General features: G+C 35.2%; 1 protein-coding gene across 2 annotated transcripts in view; it reads right to left on the bottom strand.

The window, feature by feature from the left end:
* The window catches only part of nos1 (nitric oxide synthase 1 (neuronal)), a 141,801-nt gene that overhangs the window by 76,797 nt on the left and 39,865 nt on the right, over nt 1-25,139 (bottom strand). For both annotated transcript variants that reach the window (XM_056457385.1, XM_056457386.1), the window contains exons 5-8: nt 12,346-12,491; nt 8,735-8,897; nt 6,504-6,595; nt 2,672-2,813 (exon numbers count right to left, since the gene is read on the bottom strand). In XM_056457385.1, the coding sequence (XP_056313360.1) occupies nt 2,672-2,813; nt 6,504-6,595; nt 8,735-8,897; nt 12,346-12,491 (543 nt within the window). The remainder of the gene's footprint in view (nt 1-2,671; nt 2,814-6,503; nt 6,596-8,734; nt 8,898-12,345; nt 12,492-25,139) is intronic.

Consider the following 25,139-nt stretch of genomic DNA (forward strand, 5'->3'; position numbering starts at 1 on the left):
TTAAATAAAAATGCATATTTTAAAGCACTTCAAGGGACATTTATTAGACTGATTAGACTGGATTACATTTATTAGACAGGAATTAGACTGATTCCTGTGACGCTCCAGAGACAGACGAGTCTTCGCTGAGGCCAGCCTCCGCCACTGAGACTGCAGCTCTGCACAAGACGTTTGGCCAGCGGAGAAATTAAAATGGTCGTGCACAAACTGAGCCTGGTTTCTCTCAAGGTTTTTTTTTTCTTCACTTCCGCCATTAGTGAAGTTTTTTTCCCTCTCCGCTGTCGCCACTGGCTTGCATGGTTCGGGATCTGTAGAGCTGCGCATTGTTGGATTTGCTCTTCAGTGTTTGGACTCTCAGTAGTGATTATTAAACCACACTGAACTGAGCTGAACTGAACTGAACTTAAACATTACAAACTGAACTACACTGTTCCTATTTACTGTGACCTTTTATGTGAAGCTGCTTTGACACAATCTACATTGTATAAGCGCTATAATTGAATGAATTGTACTCACCAATCATGCATTTGTATTTAATAGCCCCCTGTATATTTTCCCCCTATTTCTTTTAAATGAAAAGAAGATATTTTAACACATTTCTAAGCATAATAGTTTTAATAAATAATTTCTTATAACTTAATTTATTTTATCCTTGCCATGATGGCAGTAAAGGTGAATTGAATTGAATTGACATTTAAATCCAACTTAAAGCAGTCAGGACCATTCGGCTGTAAAGTAAAGGTAATTTAGTTAAAAATAATGGTAAGTTCCTTGCACGGACTAATTGTTTCTCTTCATGAGACTTAAAGTCTCATCATGAGCAACGTTATTATGGTTTTTATTCAGCCATTGACTTGCATTTTATAAATGACCAAGAATGACGGTTTAAGTTTATCCATGAATTGATTATATTTATTTAATGGTGAATAAATTGACAGCAAATGTTCTTTTTGGGGGGTAATCCATCCCATTACCAAAGTAAAAACTGTATAGATTATTTTAATGGAGCAGCATATTTAAAAATAACACTTTAGTACCAATACCACTTTAGTATAACTCCCTCTTGTCTGCTGTCCCATGCAAAGTTCGTTGTCTTTCCTTCCAGTGTCATACCCAGTCGTGTCCTGTCCAGCCCTACTCTTCCCTGCCAGCCCAGTCAGGTTTGTTTTAGTTGTGTTTTCCCCCTCTGGGTTGTTTTTGTTTCCTTTTTGATTAAATTTTTTATTACATGAATATCCATTTTAAGCGGCGTTACACTGCACTTTTCGCCCCATAGACTTTCATTCATTCATTCATTCATTTTCCTTTCGGCTTAGTCCCTTTATTAATCCGGGGTCGCCACAGCGGAATGAACTGCCAACTTATCCAGCACATGTTTTACGCAGTGGATGCCCTTTCAGCTGCAACCCATCTTTAGGAAACCTCCATTCACACTCATTCACACATACACTACGGACAATTTAGCCTACCCAATTCACCTGTACTGCATGTCCTTGGACTGTGGGGGAAACCGGAGCACCCGGAGGAAACCCACACGAACGCAGGGAGAACATGCAAACTCCACACAGAAACGCCAACTGACCCAGTCGAGGCTTAAACCAGCAACCTTCTTGCTGTGAGGCAACAGCACTACCTACAGCGCCACTGCGTTGCCCGACTTCCATTCATACGCACGCAAATACGTCAGATCAGAAATGCAAGCTCGTGCGACAAGTTTCGCAGTTCGCTGCATTGGAAAGTTCAAGCTTGGTGAACTATGACCAGCGAAAATGCATCACGTGTTTGTGTGAGACCAATCAAAGATCAAAACATGACCTCTCTGGACAAAAATTTTAAATATGGACCAATCACTCCAATCATCTTGTTTAATCCTGCCCCATTTCGCAGCGCCATACAACAAAATTTACATTTTCAGGCACAAACTCTAGTGTGACCGCGGCATTAGTTCTCGTCCTTTCCTGAATCTTGATATATACATTAGATTAGTCAGTACCTAACAAAAATAAATAAATCACAATCCAAAAATGTTTAAAACCAAATTAACATGTTGGGAAAAAATATTAAATAACATTAATAAACAGAAAAAATCATAAAAACATAATTTTGTTTTGTTTTTAAATAAATCACATGAATTCACCCCCACCAGCCCCCCATCCCCCCGGTCTTTACTTTCTTCCGCGACTCCCCAATTTCGTCCGCGACACCTTCTTGGTGCAATCGTTTTTTCCTATGTAATTGTGTCTTATGATAGGTAAAAATGTTTTCCAACATGTACATTTTTTCTCGAGCTTTGTAAAAGTGTTTTGCACTTCCCGGCCACCATAATTCTCTGCATTCTTGTAATTAAGAAACAGCCACTGGTTACCGTTTTCCAGCATTCTTCAAAATATCTTCTTTTCTCTTCAAAAGGTTTCACAGCTTTAGAAGCACCTGAGGATGAGTCCATGATGATAGAATTTGAATATTTGGCTGAACTCGCCCTTTAAAAAGCTTTATATAACTAACATCAGCCCAACGCTGCCAGGAAATAGCCATGGAACCTCAAAAAACTCTATTATGAATCACTTTGACACTTCAATTTTGTGCGAACAAGTAACATGCGTCAATCAATGTCAGGGGGCTGCTTTTGTTGAGTCTGTGAGCCCAACAATCAAAATGACATCAATCTCACCTCTGTAAGCTCTACAGAAGCTGGATCTCCAAGAATTGATCCATCGGGCTGCTTGTAGCCTGCATAGCGGATCAGCTGGCTGTTCCACACCCGGAAGTCATGCTTCCCGTCTGTCTTCTGGGGGAAGATGGTAATAGCCGATCTGCACATCAGAGACCAGAGATCATTGTGATGAATGCTAAAATTATATTTGTGGATTGACACTTTCAGTCCTCTAATTCAGTGTTTCTCAACCGTGTTTCTAGATGCACAACAACAGCACATATGTTGGATGTCTCCCTTATCTGACCCATTCACTTCAGGTTTTGGAGTCTCTTCTAATGTTTTGATGAGTTGATTCAGGTGTGTTTGATTAGAGAGAGGTTGAAAGTGTGTAGTGTTGGTGTGCCTTCAGGAACAGGGTTGGGAAACACTGATCTAATTAAGCCAGTTTTACAGACTCTGTGAAATCGACCCTTAATATTAAACTCACTGGATGCTTTATTAGGCACAGCTGCTCATTAATGCAAACATTTAAATCAGCCAATCATACCGCACCAACTAAATGGATTTAGGCATGCAAATAATGATCTGATGAAGTTCAAAACAAGCATCAGAATGGGGATAAAATGTGATTTCAATGACATTTCAATGAGTATTTATACTCCGCTCATGCTTCGCCTCTTTGCACTTGTTTGTTATCCTTCGGTCGGTGCGATGATGTGCAAACAAAATGTTGACGGTTGGCCACGCCTACTTGTAGCTACTTTTGCGTTCTTCAGAAACCTATGGATGACGTCACGGATACTACGTCTATATCTTTTACAGTCTATGGTTAAAACCAAGAATAAGAAGATGAGGCTGTAGCTTAGATTTACAATCATACACAGAACATGCAGATCTCACAAATAAGGGAGGACTATTCCATAACTAACGACTGGTCATTGGAAACGCACGGTCAGCTCTCAGCTTTAGTCTTGTTCTTGACAGAATAATGCAGAATAATGAGCAAGGTTTCCAGCACCTTGCTGAATCTGTGCCAAGAAAAAATAAGGCATCTCGTTGCAAAAATGAATGTGTATTAGTGGGGTAATGCTTACCCTGCTGTTTGCTGATTAATTATACAACACTATCACCTTAATATTGCTAATTATATAGTAGTTTATCATTTTCACTGCAACAAAATGCTTTTCTTAAGAGTTTTCTTAAATTGGAGCTATTATGCCTCTTTTTACAAGATGATGTCCCTAGAGTGTGTATGTGACTCACTCTGTTTCAGCTTAAAATACCACACAAATAATGTTTGATAACTCTTTGAAACTGCCCTTTTAAGGCTTTGATCTTAATTATGCTGTTTTAGTGACTGTCGCTTTAAATTCAAATGAGATTGTGCTCTTTTCAAAAGAAGGCGGAGCTACAAATGACTCTGTATCAGCATAGTGGCAGATTCAAAAACAAGACTAACGTTCTACGCTAATAAGGGAAAGATCGTCACTAATGGGCGGGGCTTTCCACCTCTGATGACACAAAGGGAGAATGTCAAACAAAGTGTTTCTGCAGTTTTACCAAGTGTGATTATAAAAGATAAAATGAATACATTTTTACCATTAGAGGCTGGTTATATTTACACACTGTTGCAACACCACTGTGTTTACACCCCTAATAAAAGTGAGTTTTTGCATGATAGGTCCCCTTTAAATCAAGAAGCAAAAAATATATAGTCCTGTTTTTATAAATAATAAGTTAATGGGGTAAGCAACATCATCTTGTTTTATAGTAGCTTTGAAATAAGATTATTTTACTTATCTGAGCAGCAGAATATTTTGCTTGTTTTAAGGAAAAACTCTCTTCATTTTGACTGATTATTTCTGAAAACAAGACAATAGGCCCTATCATACTCTCGGCAAAATAAGGCGCAAGGTGTGTATGGCGTAATTTGTTGCCATTTTCAGATGAGCGCAACTGTAATTTTCACGTTTTGTGTGACGTTGTCATGTTTTTAAATAGCAAATACTTTTGAACAACTTTGTGGACTCATGGGTGTGCTGGTCTATAAAGGAGGTGTGTTAAGGTGCAGTGTTGGCGCGTTGCTATTTTGCGAAATTAAAATAGTCCGTGACATTGACCAACTAAAAGCTGCTCTAAAGTCCAGCGGAGAGCACGTTAGTTATGCACCTATGTGGGTCCAAACACTTAAACATTGCTCAATACACACATGATGTACAACAATACACAAATATCTTTGCATCTGAAAAAACTTTAAAGATTAAAATGTGACAAAATTTATTATTTTCTATAAATATAAAAACCACTGTCTCCATGTCTTCTTCACCTCAGGGGGGCTTTTTTGAGTTTATTCATGACAATTTATATTTGTATAATGTTATTATTATTAGCAGTATTAGTTATGATATGCATATTTATATTTGCTTTAATAAAAACAAGTTTAGATTTGTCCATCTGCCGGGTTTTAGAGACAAATGCATCACCATATGGGGCATAAGAATAGGACATGTGTTTGGATATAACTTAAGTTTTTTGACCACACATCGTTATTATTGTTCATTTATTTGTTTGCTGGAAATTAGAACTGAATTTAGAAATAGTTTTAAAACAAATCTTTCTAATTATCAAACAGAATTAAATATGTAGACTAATGGATGTCTTCAGTGGAGTGCATACAACATTTCCTTACTTTATGAAAGTAATGGAGTAAAGGGTTAAAGTAAAGTAAAGAGAAGCTAAAGAGGTTGAATGGAGGAGGCTCATTCTTTATCCTCGCGCTGCTGATGGTCTGCTTTCTCGCTAGTGAAGCGTTCAGTTTTTCCACTTACAAAGTCCAACATGAAAATAGCAAATGCACCATGGGGTGATGCAACTGACTCTTAAAGGGAATGAGAGAGGAGACTCTGTTTGGTTTAATGCATGTTATGCTCAAAACGCACCCATAACTCATTAAGAGAATAAGCACAACCCTGTTAGACTGTCAGGGCACAAAGCATATTTTTCCATCCTTAAAATAGCTAAAGTGGATTCAGACATGCCCTTAATGCTTTTGCACCATACACTTTAGACTTTGAGCTTAGATCGTTAAAAAAAAAGAGTCCGATATGTTTTGCTTGTCTATGCTAAATAAATGCTTCTTGATTTAAGAATTTGTAGATATTTGGACTAGAAACCAGACAGAAATTCTAAATAAGAAAAGCATTTTTTTGCAGTGTACCAAACCGAATTGAGCTTTCAATGCTGAAAATACCTCACATTGACGTCAGATTAGCGCTCCAACGGCGCTGAGGTGCTTTTACTTGTTGACTGACTTCAACAGTATGCTAAGAGCACAAAGTGTCAGTCCAAGTAATCTAAATAACAAGCGGTGTCACCCTCCAAATACGACTCTGGATGAAATTTGGGTCACCAGCCTGTTTGCAGAAGCGTTTCTTGCTAACAGAGAAATGCGCCTTGATTTGTTTATGTGTAGGAGACCTCTGACGTTTATTCTGGCAGGTCCCGATGATGTAAGAAGCAAGCGTGGGGGGTTTGCGACCGTATAAAAGCGTTTCCTTCTTCGTCTACTTTTAATTCCCCCCGTTTCCTCGCTCACTTCTCTCCGGCTCTAATCATTCTGTTAGACTGACGCTAATTAAACAGAACAGAGAGTAAGTGTCGTGTATGATTAGCTTCGTAACGTGGCAGCGGTGCCAGTGTTGGGCGATGCTGTGGCAGGTGCTGCACTGAGGGCTGTGCAATAAGGTGACAAACAGAGAATGGGAACACACACTTTGACAGGGAAGGAGGCAAGAGAAAAGGAGATGCAGAAAAAAGATAGGAGCTGGTGAAAATTGGCCACACTAACCTGAGGTTTCCTTTGTTGGTGGCGTATTTGATGTGGTTGCAGATGTAATTAAACATTCCATGAGCGGTTGTGCAGTCGCGGGCGTCAAACACCTTAGTGGAGAGAAATTCACTTTTCAGGACACTTTTTTTTTCATTATCACTGCATTTCAATAGGTATCACACTCTTGATGAGGGTTGGGGATAGTTTGATGGAGGACTGCTTTTTGAAAAATGCTGAACATGAATTGACGTTAATATCGGCTTATTTGGAGCAAGGTTATTATGGTTAAAATAAATAAAAAAAAAATTTTTGTTACTTGACACACAGTAAACATACTTAACTTTAAGCTGAATTGATATCAAAACCGGCTTATTTGGAGCAGGGTTATTATAGTTAAATTAAAAGTTAATTATTTTTGTTACTTGACATTATTTTTGTTACTTGACACGCAGTAAATGTACTTTAAGCTGAATAGATTTTAATATCGCCTTATTTGGAGCAGGGTTATTATGGTTAAAATAAATAAATAAATAATTTTTGTTACTTGACACACAGTAAACATACTTAACTTTAAGCTGAATTGATATCAAAACCGGCTTATTTGGAGCAGGGTTATTATAGTTAAATTAAAAGTTAATTATTTTTTTTTACTTGACATTATTTTTATTACTTGACACTCAGTAAATGTACTTTAAGCTGAATAGATTTTAATATTGGCATATTTGGAGCAGGGTTATTATGGTTAAAAAATAAAATATAAAAATTTTTGTTATTTGACACACAGTAAATGTAATGTACTTTAAGATGAATTAATATTAATATCTACTTATTTAGAGAAGGGTTATTATGGTTAAATAAAAAAAATAAATAAATAAAAAATTATTTTGTTATTTGACAGACAGTAAATGTACTTTAAGCTGAATTGATATTAATATCAGCTTATTTGGAGCAGGGTCATTATGGTTAAAATATAAATAAAATGAAATTATTTTTGTTATTTGACACACAGTAAATGTAATGTACTTCAAGCTGAATTAATATTAATATCTACTTATTTAGAGCAGGGTTATTATGGTTAAATAAAAAAATAAATAAAAATAAATTATTTTTGTTATTTGACACACGGTAAATGTACTTTAAGCTGAATTGATATTAATATCGGCTTATTTGGAGCAGGGTTATTATGGTTAAAATATAAATAAAATGAAATTATTTTTGTAATTTGACAGACAGTAAATGTACTTTAAGCTGAATCGATACTAATATTGGCTTATTTGGAGCAGGGTTATTATGGTTAAAATATAAATAAAATGAAATTATTTTTGTTATTTGACACACAGTAACTGTAATGTACTTTAAGCTGAATTAATATTAATATCGCCTTATTTGGAGCAGGGTTATTATGGTTAAATAAAAAAAATTAAAAATTATTTTTGTTACTTGACACATAGTAAGCGTACTTAACTTTACACTAAAATGAATAAAAGTACAGTTAAATGTAAAATAAAATCAATAAAAACTATACAGGAATATTAAAAATAATAAAAGCTAATAAAACTGATTAAAAACAACTGTTAAAACTAGTCAACTAAAAATGCTACCTAAAACAAAAGTAAAAAGTATAATAATAAAAAATTGAAATATAATAAACGCCAACTGAAAATTCTAATGTATTAATAATTACTATAAATTCATTTTATTTCAGCTACTTTAGCATGGAAATGCTTAAAATGTTTATTTAGTGTAACTACTAAAACTAAAATAAATAAATAGCATATAGACATTGAAACAATGACAAAAACACAGCAGGACGACTAAAACTAGCCTTAATTAAACTAATAAATAAAAAAGAATACAAACTATATAGTCATAAAAATCTAAAATTGATAAAAATGACGGAAACATCAACATAACTAAAAAAGGTATCAAATCAAACCAGCAAATACAAAAATAAAAACCAATTCAAGTCAATACTTAATTTATTTTTTTAAATATTATAACAATAGTTTTAGGAGCCATACATAAAAAGCAAACATGACTAAAAGTGACAAAAATGTCAACATAACTAAAACAGTCATAAACTAAAACCAGCAAATAACATAAATAAAAACTAATTCAATTCAATACTAAATATAGTGTTTATTTTTTTAATAATCAAAAAAATCTGGGAACCATCTAAGGATCTAGAATAAGCAATTTTATAATACTCCAAAAAAAAAAAAATAAATAAAAAAAAACTGGCTCAATACCTGTAATTTGGACCACTGAATTCGTCCCACACAGCGAGCTGCATTTCTCCACGCATGCTTGGCCCCATAGATCAGCTCTGTGTCCTTTAACTGATATGTTCCAGAAGTTTCGATTTCTTTTTTGACTTCTTCTAGCCGGTCAACGTGGGCCTTTGAACCACATCTGTTCAGACAGCAACCAAAAACATACAGTTGAGTTAATTTACAAGAGAATTATTAAATATATATACACAGTTGAAGTCAGAATTATTAGCCCCCCTGTTTATTTTTTTCCCCAATTTCTGTTTAACGGAGAGAAGATTTGTTTTAAACACATTTCTAAACTTAATAGTTTTATTAACTCATTTCTAATAACTGATTTATTTTATCTTTGCCATGATGACAGTAAATAATATTTGACTAGATATTTTTCAAGACACTTCTATACAGCTTAAAGTGACATTTGAAGACTTAACTTGGTTAATTAGGTTAACTAGGCAGGTTCGGGTAATTATAGGCAAGTTATTGTATAATGATGGTTTGTCCTGTAGACTATTGAAAAAAATATATAGTTTAAAGGGGCTAATAATTTTGACCTTAAAATGTTTTAGTTTTTTTACATCTGCTTTTATTCTAGCCGAAATAAAACAAATAAGAAAAAAAAGAAGAAAAAGTATTATCAGACATACTGTGAAAATTTCTTAGCTCTGTTCAACATCATTTGAGAAATATTTAAAAAAGAAAAAAACTAATAATTTTGACTTCAACTGTGTATTTAAAATAAATACATATTTGTATGATCACTTAAATAATATTAAAGTATAATAATTTGTATGGCATTTAGTTTATACATAAAGACATAATATCTGTCACACTGACAATAAAACATAATTTTGAACTTTTTAATAATAATTTCAAAAACATTATTAGAAAACATTAAATTTTGCATTTAATATGCTTTCTATATAAAATAACTTTGTCTTCTTAATTTGATTCAGACAATAGTCTTCTACCGGTCTCAAAAAGTATGGTTGTGATTAATTATCATGATAATTGGTATTATCATGATATTAGCCTAAACTGCAAAAAAAGATTACTTTAACATGTATAATAACCCAAAAATACTTAGTGTATTGCTTTATTATGTATAGGCAAAATAAAGTTGCCAAAGAACGAGAAAGTACAACAGGTAAGACACTACAATAAAATCTCATTAGTAAATGATAGTTACTTAGTTAGTTAGTTAGTTACAGCTAAAGTCAGAAATTTTAGCCTTTCTTTAATTTTTTTTTTCTTTTTAAAATATTTCCCAAATGATGTTTAAAAGAGCAAGGAAATTTTCACAGTATGTCTGATAATACTTTTTCTTCTGCAGAAAGTCTTATTTGTTTTATTTCGGCTAGAATAAAAGCAGTTTTTAATTTTTAACACCCTTTTAAGGACAAAATTATTAGCCCCTTTAAGCTATTTTTTTTTTTCGATAGTCTACAGAACAAACCATCGCTATACAATACCTATCCTGCCTAGTTAACCTAATTAACTTAGTTAAATGTCACTTTAAGCTGTATAGAAGTGTCTTAGAAAAATATCTAGTGAAATATTATTTACTGTCATCATGGCAAAGATAAAATAAATCAGTTATTAGAGATGAGTTAATAAAACTATTATGTTTAGAAATGTGTTGAAGAAATCTTCTCCGTTAAACAGAAATTGCGGGAAAAAAATAAACAGGGGGGCTAATAATTCTGACTTCATCTGTATATGCTAAAGTAAAATATAAAAACGACAGCTGGATTTAATTAATTAACTCAAATTAATGCGAAAGTTGTTATTTTAATAAATTATTGCATGATTAGGTATTAAGTAAGAAATTAACATCAGCTAAGATTAATACACGTGCCCGCTGTTGTCATTATATTGACTTTAGTTGAATCAACTATTTTTAAAACATTTTTACATTTTTAAAAATAGAACATGTGAAACCTGTACAGAGTCAATGAACAACAGGTCTATAAAAGAGAAGAGAACAGAGCAAAACAGAACACAGACCCCCCTAGTATTTTGTGATTCTGCGATCGCTGAATCTAACTCAAAATATAAAAAAAAAAAAGTACCAAATTTTTGTGATCCTTCAAAATTGTTAATTAAACGCAAAATAATCGCAAATTTAAATAATCTCATAAAACTTAAAATTTCAAACCATATAATCAAAGGATATTTATTTCAGTTTGCAATGAATTGTTTTGCATGACATATAGACATTACATACACAGCGCACGTGATGTATTTGAGTGTCTCACGAAAAATGACGTCTCATCTGCGCCTTCACAATCATTACATTACATGAAGGGGGAATGTGGGAGTGTTCAGCTTGTGCAGTAAGTAGATGCAGATAAAGCGGGACTGATTTACATGTGAAGTCATAACAAAGATGAGATATAGACATCCTGATTGTGCGTTTGATGTGCTTTAAACTGCAAAAGAAAGTTGGGGAAAACGGAGCAATGGAACAGACAGGTGGAGATTGGTTCAAGGGTGATGGCCACTGGACGTGACCAAATTGAAGGACATTATTTGTGCTTTACATGTATGGATGGTATTATGATGCGTGTCAAATCGATAAATTATTTCGTTGAACGCTTTCCCTGATGAGTTTTACGTCAATAAAAGCCCTTACGGAAGCCTTAACGCATGTCCGATGCTCCGGGGAGTGAAATCTGAGAGAAAGTAAGATCGTGGATAGAAATAAGAGTAATACAACTTTCCATTGTCTTAATCCCTAGCGTTTGAGACCTTGTCTTGACAAGAGACCAAAAAAAAAGCTTTATTTTTATGATTTGTGTCAGTGTTTCAGATTGCACACCTAACATAGTAGGCTACCTAATACGGTAAATATGAATAATTTTTTACATATATATATATATATATATATATATATATATATATATATATATATATATATATATATATTTATATATATATTTTTTTTATCACAAAATTGTCCACAAATTTCTGGAAATTACCGCCACAAAATTTTATTTTATTTATTTTTAATTTTAATTTTTACAAATAAAATCTAGGGGGTCTGAGAACAGAACAGAATAGAATGGGTCATCTAATGTCATTTACAATGTCCAGTCTGATCTCACGAGGAAACACAAGTGTTTTAAGTTTTGTCAGTTTAGAGGCTAATTCATACGAGTTCTTTTTAAAAGGAGTTCTTTTAAAAAGGAGGTGTGGCACCCGACCCAGCCCCTCATTTCAACATCATTGGGGATAAGCAAATCATACTAAACTGTACGAATGAGCCACTAAATCAATTAGTTACAAATTGCTGTGAGATCGTGTTGACAATGTCATAGGTAAGATTCAAAATGTTTGATAATAAATCGCCCATTAAGTCTTTAAGAATTTAATATTGTGATAAATAACCACTGCCAAGGTAAAAAAAAAAAGTTCATGGTATTTTGTATGTCAATATTGTGCATGTTTATTATCACCAATTAGTATCAGCATATGTCTAATTCAGACACCAAGAAGGGATCTCTTGTTTTCATCAACTAGCATATTTATAGAAGAAGTAAAATGTGAGTTATTTTTACAGAGTATATTTTTTCATTGCGTTCTCTTGCCTTTTGATTGATGTGTAGTACTGGTCAATGAAATCTGTTGCAAGCGGTAGAAGCTCCTCTTTTCTTCTGTCTTCATCTGGTTTGTGAGCGTGCTGGTTTGGCACCATAACAGACCCTATGCAAACGTGCTCAGTGCAGATTGGCACCTACGGAAAAAAAAGAGCGACCAGCAGCACAATGAGAAAACTGAGTGTGCAGATCCAAACATGCTACCTCACTCACAGAAATGTGTTTCAAGATAGTATTGAGCCGGTCTCACACGTATTGCGTCTGGAGGAGTGTAAATGCAACTGCGGGGACAAGTTGAGAGTATTTGTGCAGAGTAGCACAACTGAAGCTCTGTACTGAAAATAACCATGATGTCTGGGTGAGAACCACCAGAAATTAGAATATGTGATGGAATTTTTAGGCATATACTGTAAGAAGGTAATTTAATATTCATAATAAAAGTAATTCGGAGGTTCATTCCGCTGTGGCGACCCCAGATTAATAACAGGACTAAGCCGAAAAGAAAATGAATGAATCAAAGAATAAAAGTAATATTATTTACAAAGACAACTTAACTTTTTAAATGAAATTATTTCATGGTGAGTTCATCCAGACACTGTAAAAGGGTAAAGTGAACAGGCTCCTAATTTAAGTGCGATTTTGAACAAAAGAACCTACAGTTCAGATTGTTTTTGTGGATTGTTTACCTGTTACACAGAAAATAACAGGCTATGTAACTGAACAAACCTACATTAGAAAGTCTTTGCTTTAAAACTTCAGCTCTTTTTAAAATAATAGCATTTGAAATACTACTACTACTACTACTACTACTACTACTACTACTACTACTACTACTACTAATAATAATAATAATAATAATAATAATAAAAGTTTAGTGTACATTTTTCAGCAGCACTGGATTTAACATAAGTATTTGTCAAGAACTCTTATTTTGCATGCTATCTTCATCAAATCTGAAATATAATCACAAGACACTTTGCTTTCAAGAAATATATATATTTTAATTTAAAGTTATTACAAGAATGTTTCCTGTGTTTATAAATGAAAAAACAAATATTGAATGCAGTGCAATTTTTTTTCTCATTACTTCAGCGTGAATAATTTAATTTATTTTGCATTAAATTGGCAAGATGGGAGTAGTAAAGCTCAAAATGTCTTCTTTCAAATGATACCTAGTTTCTGTTTGCAGCTTACTGGGGTAGCTGTAAATCCCCATAAGTGAGTGCTTGCTGAGAGGTTAAAGCTTTAAGGTGAATACCAGCATTATAAACTTTTGTGTAAAGCAAAGAGTATAATAAAACCTATTAATTTACATGAGCTGTGTATCTGTACTGTAATTATAATCTGTGGTGAATTATTCGGTGATTAAATGTTCTTGATCACACTCACTCTTGTTCACTCACACTAATGTCCATGTCAGCTGAATGAAACGGCTTCTATTTCTCACAGGTGAACAACAGAAAACTTGATCACATGATCACTTCAGGTAAACCCCATATGATTTATTCCGTGTTAAATGCTAACAATGATGTGAGTTTGAATGCCATTTTACATGACATGTATCGCCATACTACTGAAAGCAGCAGCAGAAAGTTTACCTCAGATCTTGAAAACAAACCGTTTGATATTAAACTTTAGAACTATACACATATCAGTAATTCAGCATGTATGATTAATAATGTTAAAGGGTTAATATGTATTAAATAGATTAAAAACCTTACCATTTCGTGAGTGAGTACATAGTCTGTACTTCAAAATGGCTGTTTTTAAATTCCTGTTGAGTTTCGTCTGGTGCAAACAGTCAAATTGCTTATCACTGCGTATCTTGTCATGAAGTGTGTTGGACACGGGTTACAATGTAACCTGCTCACCTGCTCAATGTTTATGCTCGTAATATCAAGTCGAGGCATCAAGGCAACCCAAGGTGCTAAAATATAATTGGCTAAACTGGCATTGGGCAGGTTAAAATTATCAAAACAAAGACATGGCACAGAAAAACATTTTCAAAGCAGAATATCTGACTTCAGTATTGTTTTTCAGATAAACAAGTATGTTCACTTGGCGTGTTTCTTAAATAACTGAAAACATATTATGGTATTTTTATGCTTTAAGACAGTCAAAAACTTACAGCACTGGACTCCAAATGAAAGGGTAAAGGCTTTTAACCTAATTAATACATATTAAATGTCTTTAAAACCAAAGAATGGCTCGTTTCCACAGAGTGGTTTGGTACGGTACGATTCGGTTTGGTACGCTTTTATGGCCGTTTCCACTGTCAAAAGGCGTACTGAACCGAACCGTACCGTACCACTTTTTCGGCACCCTTTCGAAAGGGTACCAAACACAAGAAAGGGTACAAAAAGGCGTAGCTAGACGTGCAGCTGAACGCTATTGGTTTACAGATATACGTCATTCGCTTACGCAACAAGCCAAAATGAATACAAAAAACCCGCTATGTTTGAAATACACAGCGAGAGATTATAGCGGAATTATAAATACATATAATAACGAGCCATGGTCGATCCGGGCTCAAACAAACCTTGTCGTCGTCTTGATGAACAGCCACAAAGCCATGGAGTAGAGCAGAATCTACCCTGTGCCTCATAGTTTTTACGAGGCAGTTTGAAGCGCGAGTGGTTTCGCTTTCTTCCTTGCGTTCGCCGCGCATCTATATCTGAAATAAACTTCTTGAGCTGGTGATAATAACTTGCGCTTGATTATTGATGTGCTTTTGAAACCCGATCCTGTCAGACACTGACAAACGTGAGAGTGAAGCGCGAAAAAGCAAAGAAGAAGCAGAAAAAAAAAGGAGCACATTATTTTTCAGCAAACATGAACAAAATGCCATGTTTAACTATAATCGTCTCCTTTTGGACTAATATAAACTTGGAATGACGGAATTACTCTCTAACAGAGGCTACATGTGCTGCTTAGGATTACAGACACAGATAAGAGGTTTTCACTGTAGGCTATATTTTGTGTTGTTTTTGAACTTAAATACGGACGAAATGTCTGCTGTGTGTGTTCTTCTATAGTTGGTAACATATCCGAGACTGTAAGGGTCTGTATGTGTTTATATACGTTCATTTATTTAGTTATTTAATATAATTACAGACGTTACAGTAGTTTAACACTGTCATTGATCTGCAGTTATAATCAACTCATGTTCATAGAAAAGTTAGTAATAAACATTTCTACACAAGTATTTGTGTATGAAGCATCTGTTTTAGAAGTGCTTCTCATATGATATGTGAGCGACCTGTACAGCTTTATTGTAGACATTTCCTCGAGCGAGAATGACGTCGACTGAAACTTTCTGTCATACACCACGCCCACCAAAAAGGGTACCCTTGGTAGTGGAAACGCAAGCCTTATAAAGCTGACCCGTACCCTACCAGTCAGTGGAAATGAGCCATAAGTTAAAGCAACTCAAACCGCTTGAGAAAACCGATTGCTACAAACCATTTGATTTAAAAAACGAATCTATACGAGTACTGTGAACTTAATCCATTTGAGTAAATGAAGCAATTTGAGCACAGTAAAACCCAATAAATGAAGAGAACTCAAACCAACTGAGTACTGTAAAACTCAATAAGTTAAAGCAACTCAAACCGTTGTAGGAAACTGATTGCTACAAACCATTTGAGCTATAAAACTAATCTATAGAAGTACTATGAAATTAATCCATTTAAGTTGAAGTAATGAGGCATTTAATTAACTCATTACCTTCAACACTGAGTTCAAAACTCTTTTCAAATGAGTAGAATTAACTTAGTAAGTTTTGAGTAACTACACTTATTTCATATGATAAAGCTAACTGTTGGGTTTTACAGTGTATGATTGACAGTTATGGCAGGTTTTTTGGTCCAGCATCACGAATGGAAATGGCAAATGTAAAATGTTGCTTACCAGCTACAAACCCCATCTCATTTAATATATTCTAATCTCATTTAACATCTGTGAAACAACACACAGTGCTCTAGCATTTATTGTATTCATGTTTCATGATCATATTGCCCAAAAGCATTAGCTGGAGAAGTGGCAGGCTTCAGAGTCAGATAAGGAAAAGAGACAAACGGAAGTTGCTTGCTGCCTTGAGGAAGATACTCATATGGTCACTATAATAAGATTAGATTTGAAGTCAACCGTCACTTTCTGAAGCTGCTAATATGTTCATTGGATTAGGGCTAGAACGGCAAAGACTGAACTGAAAGAGCTGAAACAAGCCTGTGCAAGCAAGTGCTGTTTAATTAAGGACTGGCTTGTTTTAATACCCCAAAATCACTCTTTCAGTCTGGTGAAGCATTTAAACCATGGCTGACCCCAAAACCTCCAACAGTTTCAGAGAAGACCAGCTAAATATAATCAAACTCCCTTTAAGGCCAACTTAGTTACACCCTTGTACATCTACTTACAAAGTTTATGTCAGAAACAAAATAAAGGCGCATCCAAACTAAGGATACGTTTACACGACCATGATGACGCCAAACACAAAAAAGGCTTTCCCTTGCATTTTTAAATGTAAATGTTTTTAAGAAGCGTTTACACAACCGCATGTTTCAAAACAATCTGCGTTTATACATATCCATGAAAATGGCCAAAAAACACTGTATTAGGTATGCTAGGCCTATATTTGGCTTTGTCACTTGTTTGTAAACAGTGATGCAATGTCTGCGGCTGTTCGGTGTTCATGACTATTAAAGACTATACTGTTGTTGTGTAGGCAAACAGACAAAATTCATGAAAAAAGCTTCCTGTTTTTGGCTGAAAACTTTGCCGTGTAAATGACCCCTAATGAAGAATAACAAAGTGCTGGAAACAAATGATGCAGCAATAACGTACCCTCTGAAACATAACTAACTATAAAGAAATGACAATTCACATTAAGAACTAACCGTGAAATTAAAGACAGACTGAATAAGCATTAGTTGGTAAAACAGCATCTAAAAAGATTCACAATAACATCAATTAATCATTATTCATATTTTGCATTGTTCCACAAAAAAACTTGTTTCAAGAGTTCACACAAGCTGATGATTGATTATAAAGCTTGTTTGGCATGTTGTCTCGAGAGAGAGCCCTGAGCTCATAAATTTCTCGAGCCCAGGGCTCCCTCCCGTTTGCTAGGCGAGAGGGGAGTTTGAGCTCAGGTAGATCTCGAGAACTCGCCTGCTTTAGTAGCTAATAAACAAATAGCGATTGCTCTTAAGAGATAACTACTTACTAGGAGCATGTCTATGGTGCTGATTTGGATTAGCCAATTAACTTAAGTTGCATGTTTTTGGACGGTGGGAGGAACCCGGGGAACCCAGAGGAAACCCACGTGAGCATGGGGAGAACGCACAGAAACTGTGGGGAGTAAACTCCGTCCAGAAACGTCGGCTGGCTTGGTAAAGACTAGAACCAGTGACGTTCTTGCTGTGAGGCAAAAGTGCTAGCCACTGGGCCACCGTGCCACCCATCTAGGAAAGGAGGAGGAGTAGGGGTGGAAGGGGGGATTCTTCAAACGAAGATGGCTGTTATATGGAACTTAGGGTATTTATAGTGGCTTAGGAAGCGTCTGATTGGTGAATCATAAATTATGGATAATGCGGGACCAGCTGCAAGCAATCATAAGCACGTGATCCTATTGAAATTAGTTTATAAATAAACTTTACTACGAGAGTTCACACTTGGATACTGCTTGATGCAATTCGCAGTTTTGGCTGCTGTGTCGGGAGAGAACCCTGAGCTCGGAGATAATTGAGCCCAGGGCTCCTGCCTGGTCATTTAGCATAAAAGGGGTCAGAGATCAGGTAGAGCTCAAGATCTTCCCCTGGTAAAAGGTGGAAAAGGAGGAGATGGGGTGGAAGGGGGGATTCTTCCAAAATGAAGACAATGCAAGTAGGGTGAAATCTGTCTATTTATTGTAGGCTTGGATAAATCTAATTGGTTTATCGCTGATCAATCACATCACGTGCTCCTCTCGAAATTAGTTTGAGGAATTAGTCACCTTAAATTTTTCTAATGTCAGGAAGTGATTTTGTAGATTCACTCAGCTCATTGCCCTTAAAAATCCCTTGGGTTAGAATGCCGAAAAAAAACTATATAAGCATGATGGAAAACATCCCGGTGTGCATGTGCCTTTAACATTCCATTAAAAACCCACTTTCTGCTATTTCTACCTTTTTGAGCATTGCAATCGCATGCATTAATTTCTCTTAAAAGTGGCACCATAAACATTACTGGCCCATGCAGCGCAATCTAACCAACACATGTATCACACCTGTGGAATGTACTGGGACACCTGTGTGACTTGTACAAACCAAATGGCCATTTACACTGATGGTGCTTAGCACAAGAACGTTAAAAATAAAATAAAGGCTTTTATTAAATTCTTCGCATTCATCCATCATAAGGGACTGTGAATGCGGTCCTGCAGCTGTCACATTCTGCACAGCTGAAGATGCAACCCAAAAATCCTTCAGAATGTGATATATTATAAATCGTAGCATCTGTAATTAGCATCAATTAGCATGCAAAGCCAACCTCTCATAAAAAGTGCGCAGAACTTCATAAGCCCCTCTTGGAAGGATGATTCAGACTTAGAGAGATGTCGAGAGTGTTGAAAACATGTTGTTGTATGTATTTGTGTCTACAATGAGAGGCTAAATTTAAAACTCGCTTCCTTCATATGGACTCTATAGGAACGGCTGAATTCCAAGCAAATATAAGTGTTAATTAACAACATTAGGATGATTATGAGTTTCGACTTTTTTTTGGTCACACTTTATTTCGAGGGTCCATTTGAGTATTAGTAGACTGTCTGCTTAATATCTGTTGACACTGCTCCTTCAACAGACATTTAACTGACTAGAAGAAACTTTGCAAGTACATGTCAACTTACACTAACCCTAACCTAACAGTCTACTTATAATATAATGAGAATTAGTTGGCATGTAGATGCAAATGTAACTTAAATTCAACAAACGGACCATCAAAATAAAGTGTGATCACTTTATCATGCAAAAAGCTACCGAGATGGTGATATGGCATTTAAATATAGCCAGTCTGTTTTGCAAGAAGGCACTGAATAAGTATTTTTTGTTTATTACCAACAAAACTCAATTTTGGCGTTGTGAGTGTTGCCATAGAAACAATTCCTTCCTGTGTCTGTGAGCAGAAGTAAAAACTGAGGGTTGTAATTTTGTAATTACGGTAATTCCGACACAACAAGAGCGCTGTGTGAACCTCTGATACTCTGCCACAGGTTAGTAGTCATTCTGGTAGTTATCATATTATTTCACAAACATCTGAATAAGGCAATGAAATAATGATTTTGATGACAGTACATGTATTAGGTTCCCATTTTGGTTATGGAGACTTGAAAGTGACGAAAAATAACAATGGAAAAACAGAACAAGGAAATAATTTATAGAATGATTATTAAAATCTGTACAAGTGGTATCTGTATTGTCAGTTTGGAATAGTTTAATTTAATTGGTTTAGCTTCATGGTTTATTTAACCCTCTACTGCACGGTCACCATATGGCAACATGATACTTATGTTCATTTCCCTGCCACTGTTTCTTAAAGCACAACATACATTTTTTTTTGTTGGAAAGAGAAGACTTTAGAGTAGCCAATGATGTGCTTTGGTTAAGTCACATGACATGCTGTGTTTTTCTGTAGCGCAATTTCTGACAGACTGGCGTTTATTGTGAGTAGTTGCTGAATGCAAATGTAAACGACACTAAAAACAAAGGATCAAATTATGTCAGATAAACAAAAAAATCTGAGACATCACCTCCAGTAAGTTATGATGACATATTCACAACTATTTTTTTTTAATCAAATTAGTCTCTTGCAAATTGATCAAATGTATGTGCTGCCAAATGGTAACACTGTGCAACAGTGGAACGTGGAATATTGTAATAGGTTAGCTAGCTAGCAAGGTCAGCTGTGAACTTTTAAGTTGTAACAATAACAACATGAAAGCGAGTAATATAATGTTAATTAGTCATATGTTAATGGAATTTGCATTATGAATAAAATCTATTTTTAATGGCAATACTATTTTTGAATAGATATCAAAACAGGGCACAGTGTATTAGCGAGCAAAACCATGTTTTATGGTAAGTGAAAGAAGAAAAGGACAGAACTGGCTCTTCCTGCAGATGAAAGTGAGGATGAGATGGGTTTTAGTGACCATGAGAATGATGCAGACTGTCCAGTGAGAGACAGAGATAGAGACAGTTTGATAGAGACAGTTCAGGTAAGTTAGCTCTGAGGCAGATAAGACAGGTGCAGTATACTATATAGTATAATATATAAACATTGTTAGCTAGTAGCTACATTATTCTGATGCATCTGGATACACTAGATTTGTTATTTATTTGTTATAATATTTACTGGAGAAAATATTTATATTTACTGTATGTTGTATACATGATAATACAATATTGGATTTTTTAAAATAATATTCAGCAAAACGAATGGAATAAATGAAAGCTGTTGGAATATAAGTCGTTGGAAAGTATGTTTAAGGTGTAATGTGAAGTTCTGTGTTAAAGCTTATAATGCTGCAACACCAATTAAATCATTTCAAACAACTAAATTATTAATTTAATTATTAATAAGGAAATATTTAAATTTGAAATTTCTATGTTGGATCCACTGTTGGACGTTGTTGCCATATGGCAACATTTCATAAAGTACCTTAAAAAATAAATCTTTCAAATAGTCAAATATTTTATTAAATAGATTTATCATAATGCATGCAATAGAGGGTTAAAAAGTTTATCTTTTGTTATCAATTGAAGTCTTATTAGTGTTAACAATAGCCCTATAAAAACTGAAAATTTTAATATGTTCATATGTTAATATTAACATTTTAAACATATTTTGTGCAAATTGACATGAAAAATTATTATGTTTAAAACAGTCTCAAGCCTTTTGTCACAATCACCAGCGATCTAGCCCATGCAGTTTGCTGGAGAACTACAAATCTGCCACCAAATGAACTACAAATCCCATCATACCAGTACTCTCACACCTGTTCCGGTTTCCCTTTGATTGCAAACACACACAGCTGAAGCTGTTCAGAACTGATTACATGGACTTTAAAAGCAGCACAGCCACACATACCAGTTGCTGAGTCTTGTTATACTGTTTTGTGAACCTTACGATGCGTTTCCCTTGCCATGTTTGACCCTTGCTTTATTCTGTTTGTGTGCATTGCTTGCTACTTGCTGACCACGACTCTAGATTCCCTGCATCTGTTTGCTTGTTTTGAACATTGCTTGCCTGACCATTCTCATAATAAACCTGCATCCTCACCTCCGTTGTCAGCGTCCCTTACATTACACATTTGGTGCTGTGATAAACTTTACTATGAATACAGCAATCAGAATATTCTTAAAGAGCATTCGAAAACTTTTATTCATTCATACGTTCATTTTCCTTCGGCTTAGTCCCTTATTTATCACGGGTTGCCACAGCGGAATGACCTGCCAACTATTTCAGCATGTGTTTTACGCAACGGATGCTCTTCCAGCCGCAACCCGGTACTGGGAAACACCCATACACTCTTGCATTCACACACACACACCCACTCATGCACTACAGCCAATTTACTTCATCCAATTCACTTATACCGCGTCTTTGGATTGTGGGGGAAATTGGAACACCCGGAGGAAACCCATGGCAACACAGGGAGAACATGCAAACTCCATACAGAAAAGTCAACTGGCCCAGCCAGGGACTCAAACTATTGACCTTCTTGATTTGAGGTGACATTGCTAACCACTGAGCCACCCTCTTTTAATAATAAATAATCAGTATTTCTTCTATTAGACACATGTCTAACACTAATATGGTTATTATTATATTACACTAGTATAGTTATTATTATATAGGCACTTCTCTAACACTAGACATGTTCCAGTGCTGAGGTTTTTCAGGGTTGTGCAAAATTCAGAATTGAAAACCTGTATACTTTTTAAATCTAGCATGCAAATATGAATGGAACTGGCCAAAGTCCAGATGATGTGTAATTTAAATAACAGGATGAGCAAATACTGCAACTTTAAGTTAAACTCAAGCAAGTTCAAAATATGCATCGTGTGTTTTAATATATGGGAGACACTTATTTTTGTGAAAGTTCCACTCAATCATGCTACAATCATTTCCTGGGTTCACACTGACTACGTTTACATGGACATTATTAATCAAATTAGTTGCCTTAATCTGAATAAGACAATAATATGATTAAGGTATTTACATGAGTTGCTTTTTGAATGTTCCTTTCATGATCTCATTTTACACGTTATAGCACATAAATCGATTAATGTCATAGCGTCATCATGCTTTATCCAATGTTTCATCCAGAGTTTCATGTAATATGGTGTGTTTCATTTTAATTTTTTTTACTTTAACTGCAGTTTCACTTTTATTCAGGAACATTTCATTCATGCCCCCGTGTCAAATTGAGGTATTGGATGTGAGTATGAAGTAAGGACTGGTGGAAGAGTGTTGTTTTAATGGAATTTGATATTGCATGCCGTATGGAAAAAAAAACCTCTGCATCTTGCAATGTGTGTGTCTGTGGTCCGTTACTGACTCGATAGGTGCAGAAAATAGTGTCAAATAGCAGTGTATGTGTGGCTTATCCTGTTGCAAATCGCGGTGAAAAGTCCTACATGATGGTAATAGTGTTTACATGTCTGTACTGCACTTCAATAATGCGACTAAATAGGCATACGCCACATGTCTTAATTCCATTTCTGTTTAGCTGGATTATGACTTGAGTCAAATTAAGGTCATCAAAAAAAAATTATAATAAAAAATTGCTGTTTACATCATAGATTTTTAATCAGAGCATGTTCTTAATCATAGTAAAATCAGATTATTAGTGTCTATGTAAACTTATTCAAATATTTGAATGGATAGACTATGCTTATTTTGTGTACTGTCCGAGGAGAGGGCTCTGAGCTCAGAAAGACACCATAACTCACGTTATTCCCCTTGTTTGGAGAGAGAGAGAGACAGGGGTCAGAGCGCAATATCTAGCCTGGCCTCATAACACTTCCACCATCAATTTAAGTAGGAACTGGATTTAAAGGTGAGGAGCTGAGATGCTGAAAGCCAAGAGAATATGGATGTAGGACATGCTTGGTTATTTATAGGGGTTTGTTCTTAAGCTGATTGGATAATAGAATGATTGTCAACAATGAATTGGCCTTGTCAAAACATCTGCGCCTGCTCCTCCCGAAATGTGTTTATAAAACAACACTTTAAATCATAAGGCTGTGTTAAACAAAATCCTTATCCAGCAGTTTGACTGAATGAGCTGTACATTTTCCTTCATGTTCTATTTTCAAACATCAAGAGAATAATGTAACATTTGGCATTTTAATGTGACATGGTATAAGAAGAATTTGGGGAGAGACTGCTGTATCTTTACCTCCTCATTATATTCCTTTGTAATTCACTGTAACAATATGGGGAAACATTGACACATACTGCATATTCTTTGTCTGTTTTCCGGAATAATCCACTGGAATTAATTAAGAAGCTTTGGTTTTTCTTCCCAAATTCTTACATTTCTTTCCAGGTTTGATTTTGAGTTTTTGATTTTCCAGGTTGATGCTTTAAAAAGTAATTCTCTCCATTTTCCTAACCCCGAATGGTTATTGCTATATGTCAAAATGTTGGAAATGAATTTTATTAACCTGTAATAGTCCAGTTAATGAATATTATGTTGCATAAATACACTACCTGACAAAAGTTTTGTCGCCTATCCAAGTTTTAGGAACAACAAATAATAACTTGACTTCTAGTTGGTAGTCATTTGGTAGTCATTTGGTATCAGAAGTGGCTTATTTGAAAGGCAAAGGTTCTAGATTACTCTTATTTTGCCTAAATAAAATATGATCGTTGAATTTTAAATATTTAATTAGGACAGTAAGGTCTGACTTTGCTTAGACAAAAGTCTTGTCACCTAACAGAAATAATGTACAGTATAGAATATAAAGTCATGGTGCAGTGGAAAGAATATTAACATTGTGTATGACTCCCATGAGCTAGGAGGACTGCATCCATACATCTCTGCAATGACTCAAATCACTTATTAATAAAGTCATCTGGAATGACAAAGAAAGCGTTCTTGCTGGACTCCCAGAGTTCATCATGATTCTTTGGATTCATCTTCAATGCCTCCTCCTCAACCTTACCCCAGACATGCTCAATAATGTTCATGTCTGGTGACTGGGATGGCCAATCCTGGAGCACCTTGACCTTCTTTGCTTTCAGGAACTTTGATGTGGAGGCTGAAGTATAAGGAGTGCTATCCTTCTGAAGAATTTGCCCTCTCCTGTGGTTTGTAATGTAATGGGCAGCACAAATGTCTTGATACCTCAGGCGGTTTAAGTTGCTATCCACTCTGCAGATCTCTCACATGCCCCCATACCGAATGTAACCCTAAACCATGATTTTTCCTTCACCAAACTTGACTGGTTTTTGTGAGAGTCTTTCAATAGGTTTCCAATAGGTCTTCTGCAGTATGTGTGATGACTGGGATGCAGTTCAACAGATGATTCATTGGAAAAATCTACCTTCTGCCATTTTTCCAAATGATCAACTAGAAGTCAAGTTATTATCTGTTGCTCTTACAACTGGGATCAACGACAAGACTTTTGTCAAGTAGTGTAGACAAATCTTACAACTGTAATTATTAGTCAATGGTAACAGCTCTCCAGCTTTCTTCAAAATATCTTCTTTTGTGTTTAAAAGAAGAACGAAACTCA

The sequence above is a fragment of the Danio aesculapii genome, chromosome 5 (assembly GCF_903798145.1).
Source record: "Danio aesculapii chromosome 5, fDanAes4.1, whole genome shotgun sequence".
Classification (NCBI taxonomy): Eukaryota; Metazoa; Chordata; class Actinopteri; order Cypriniformes; family Danionidae; genus Danio; species Danio aesculapii.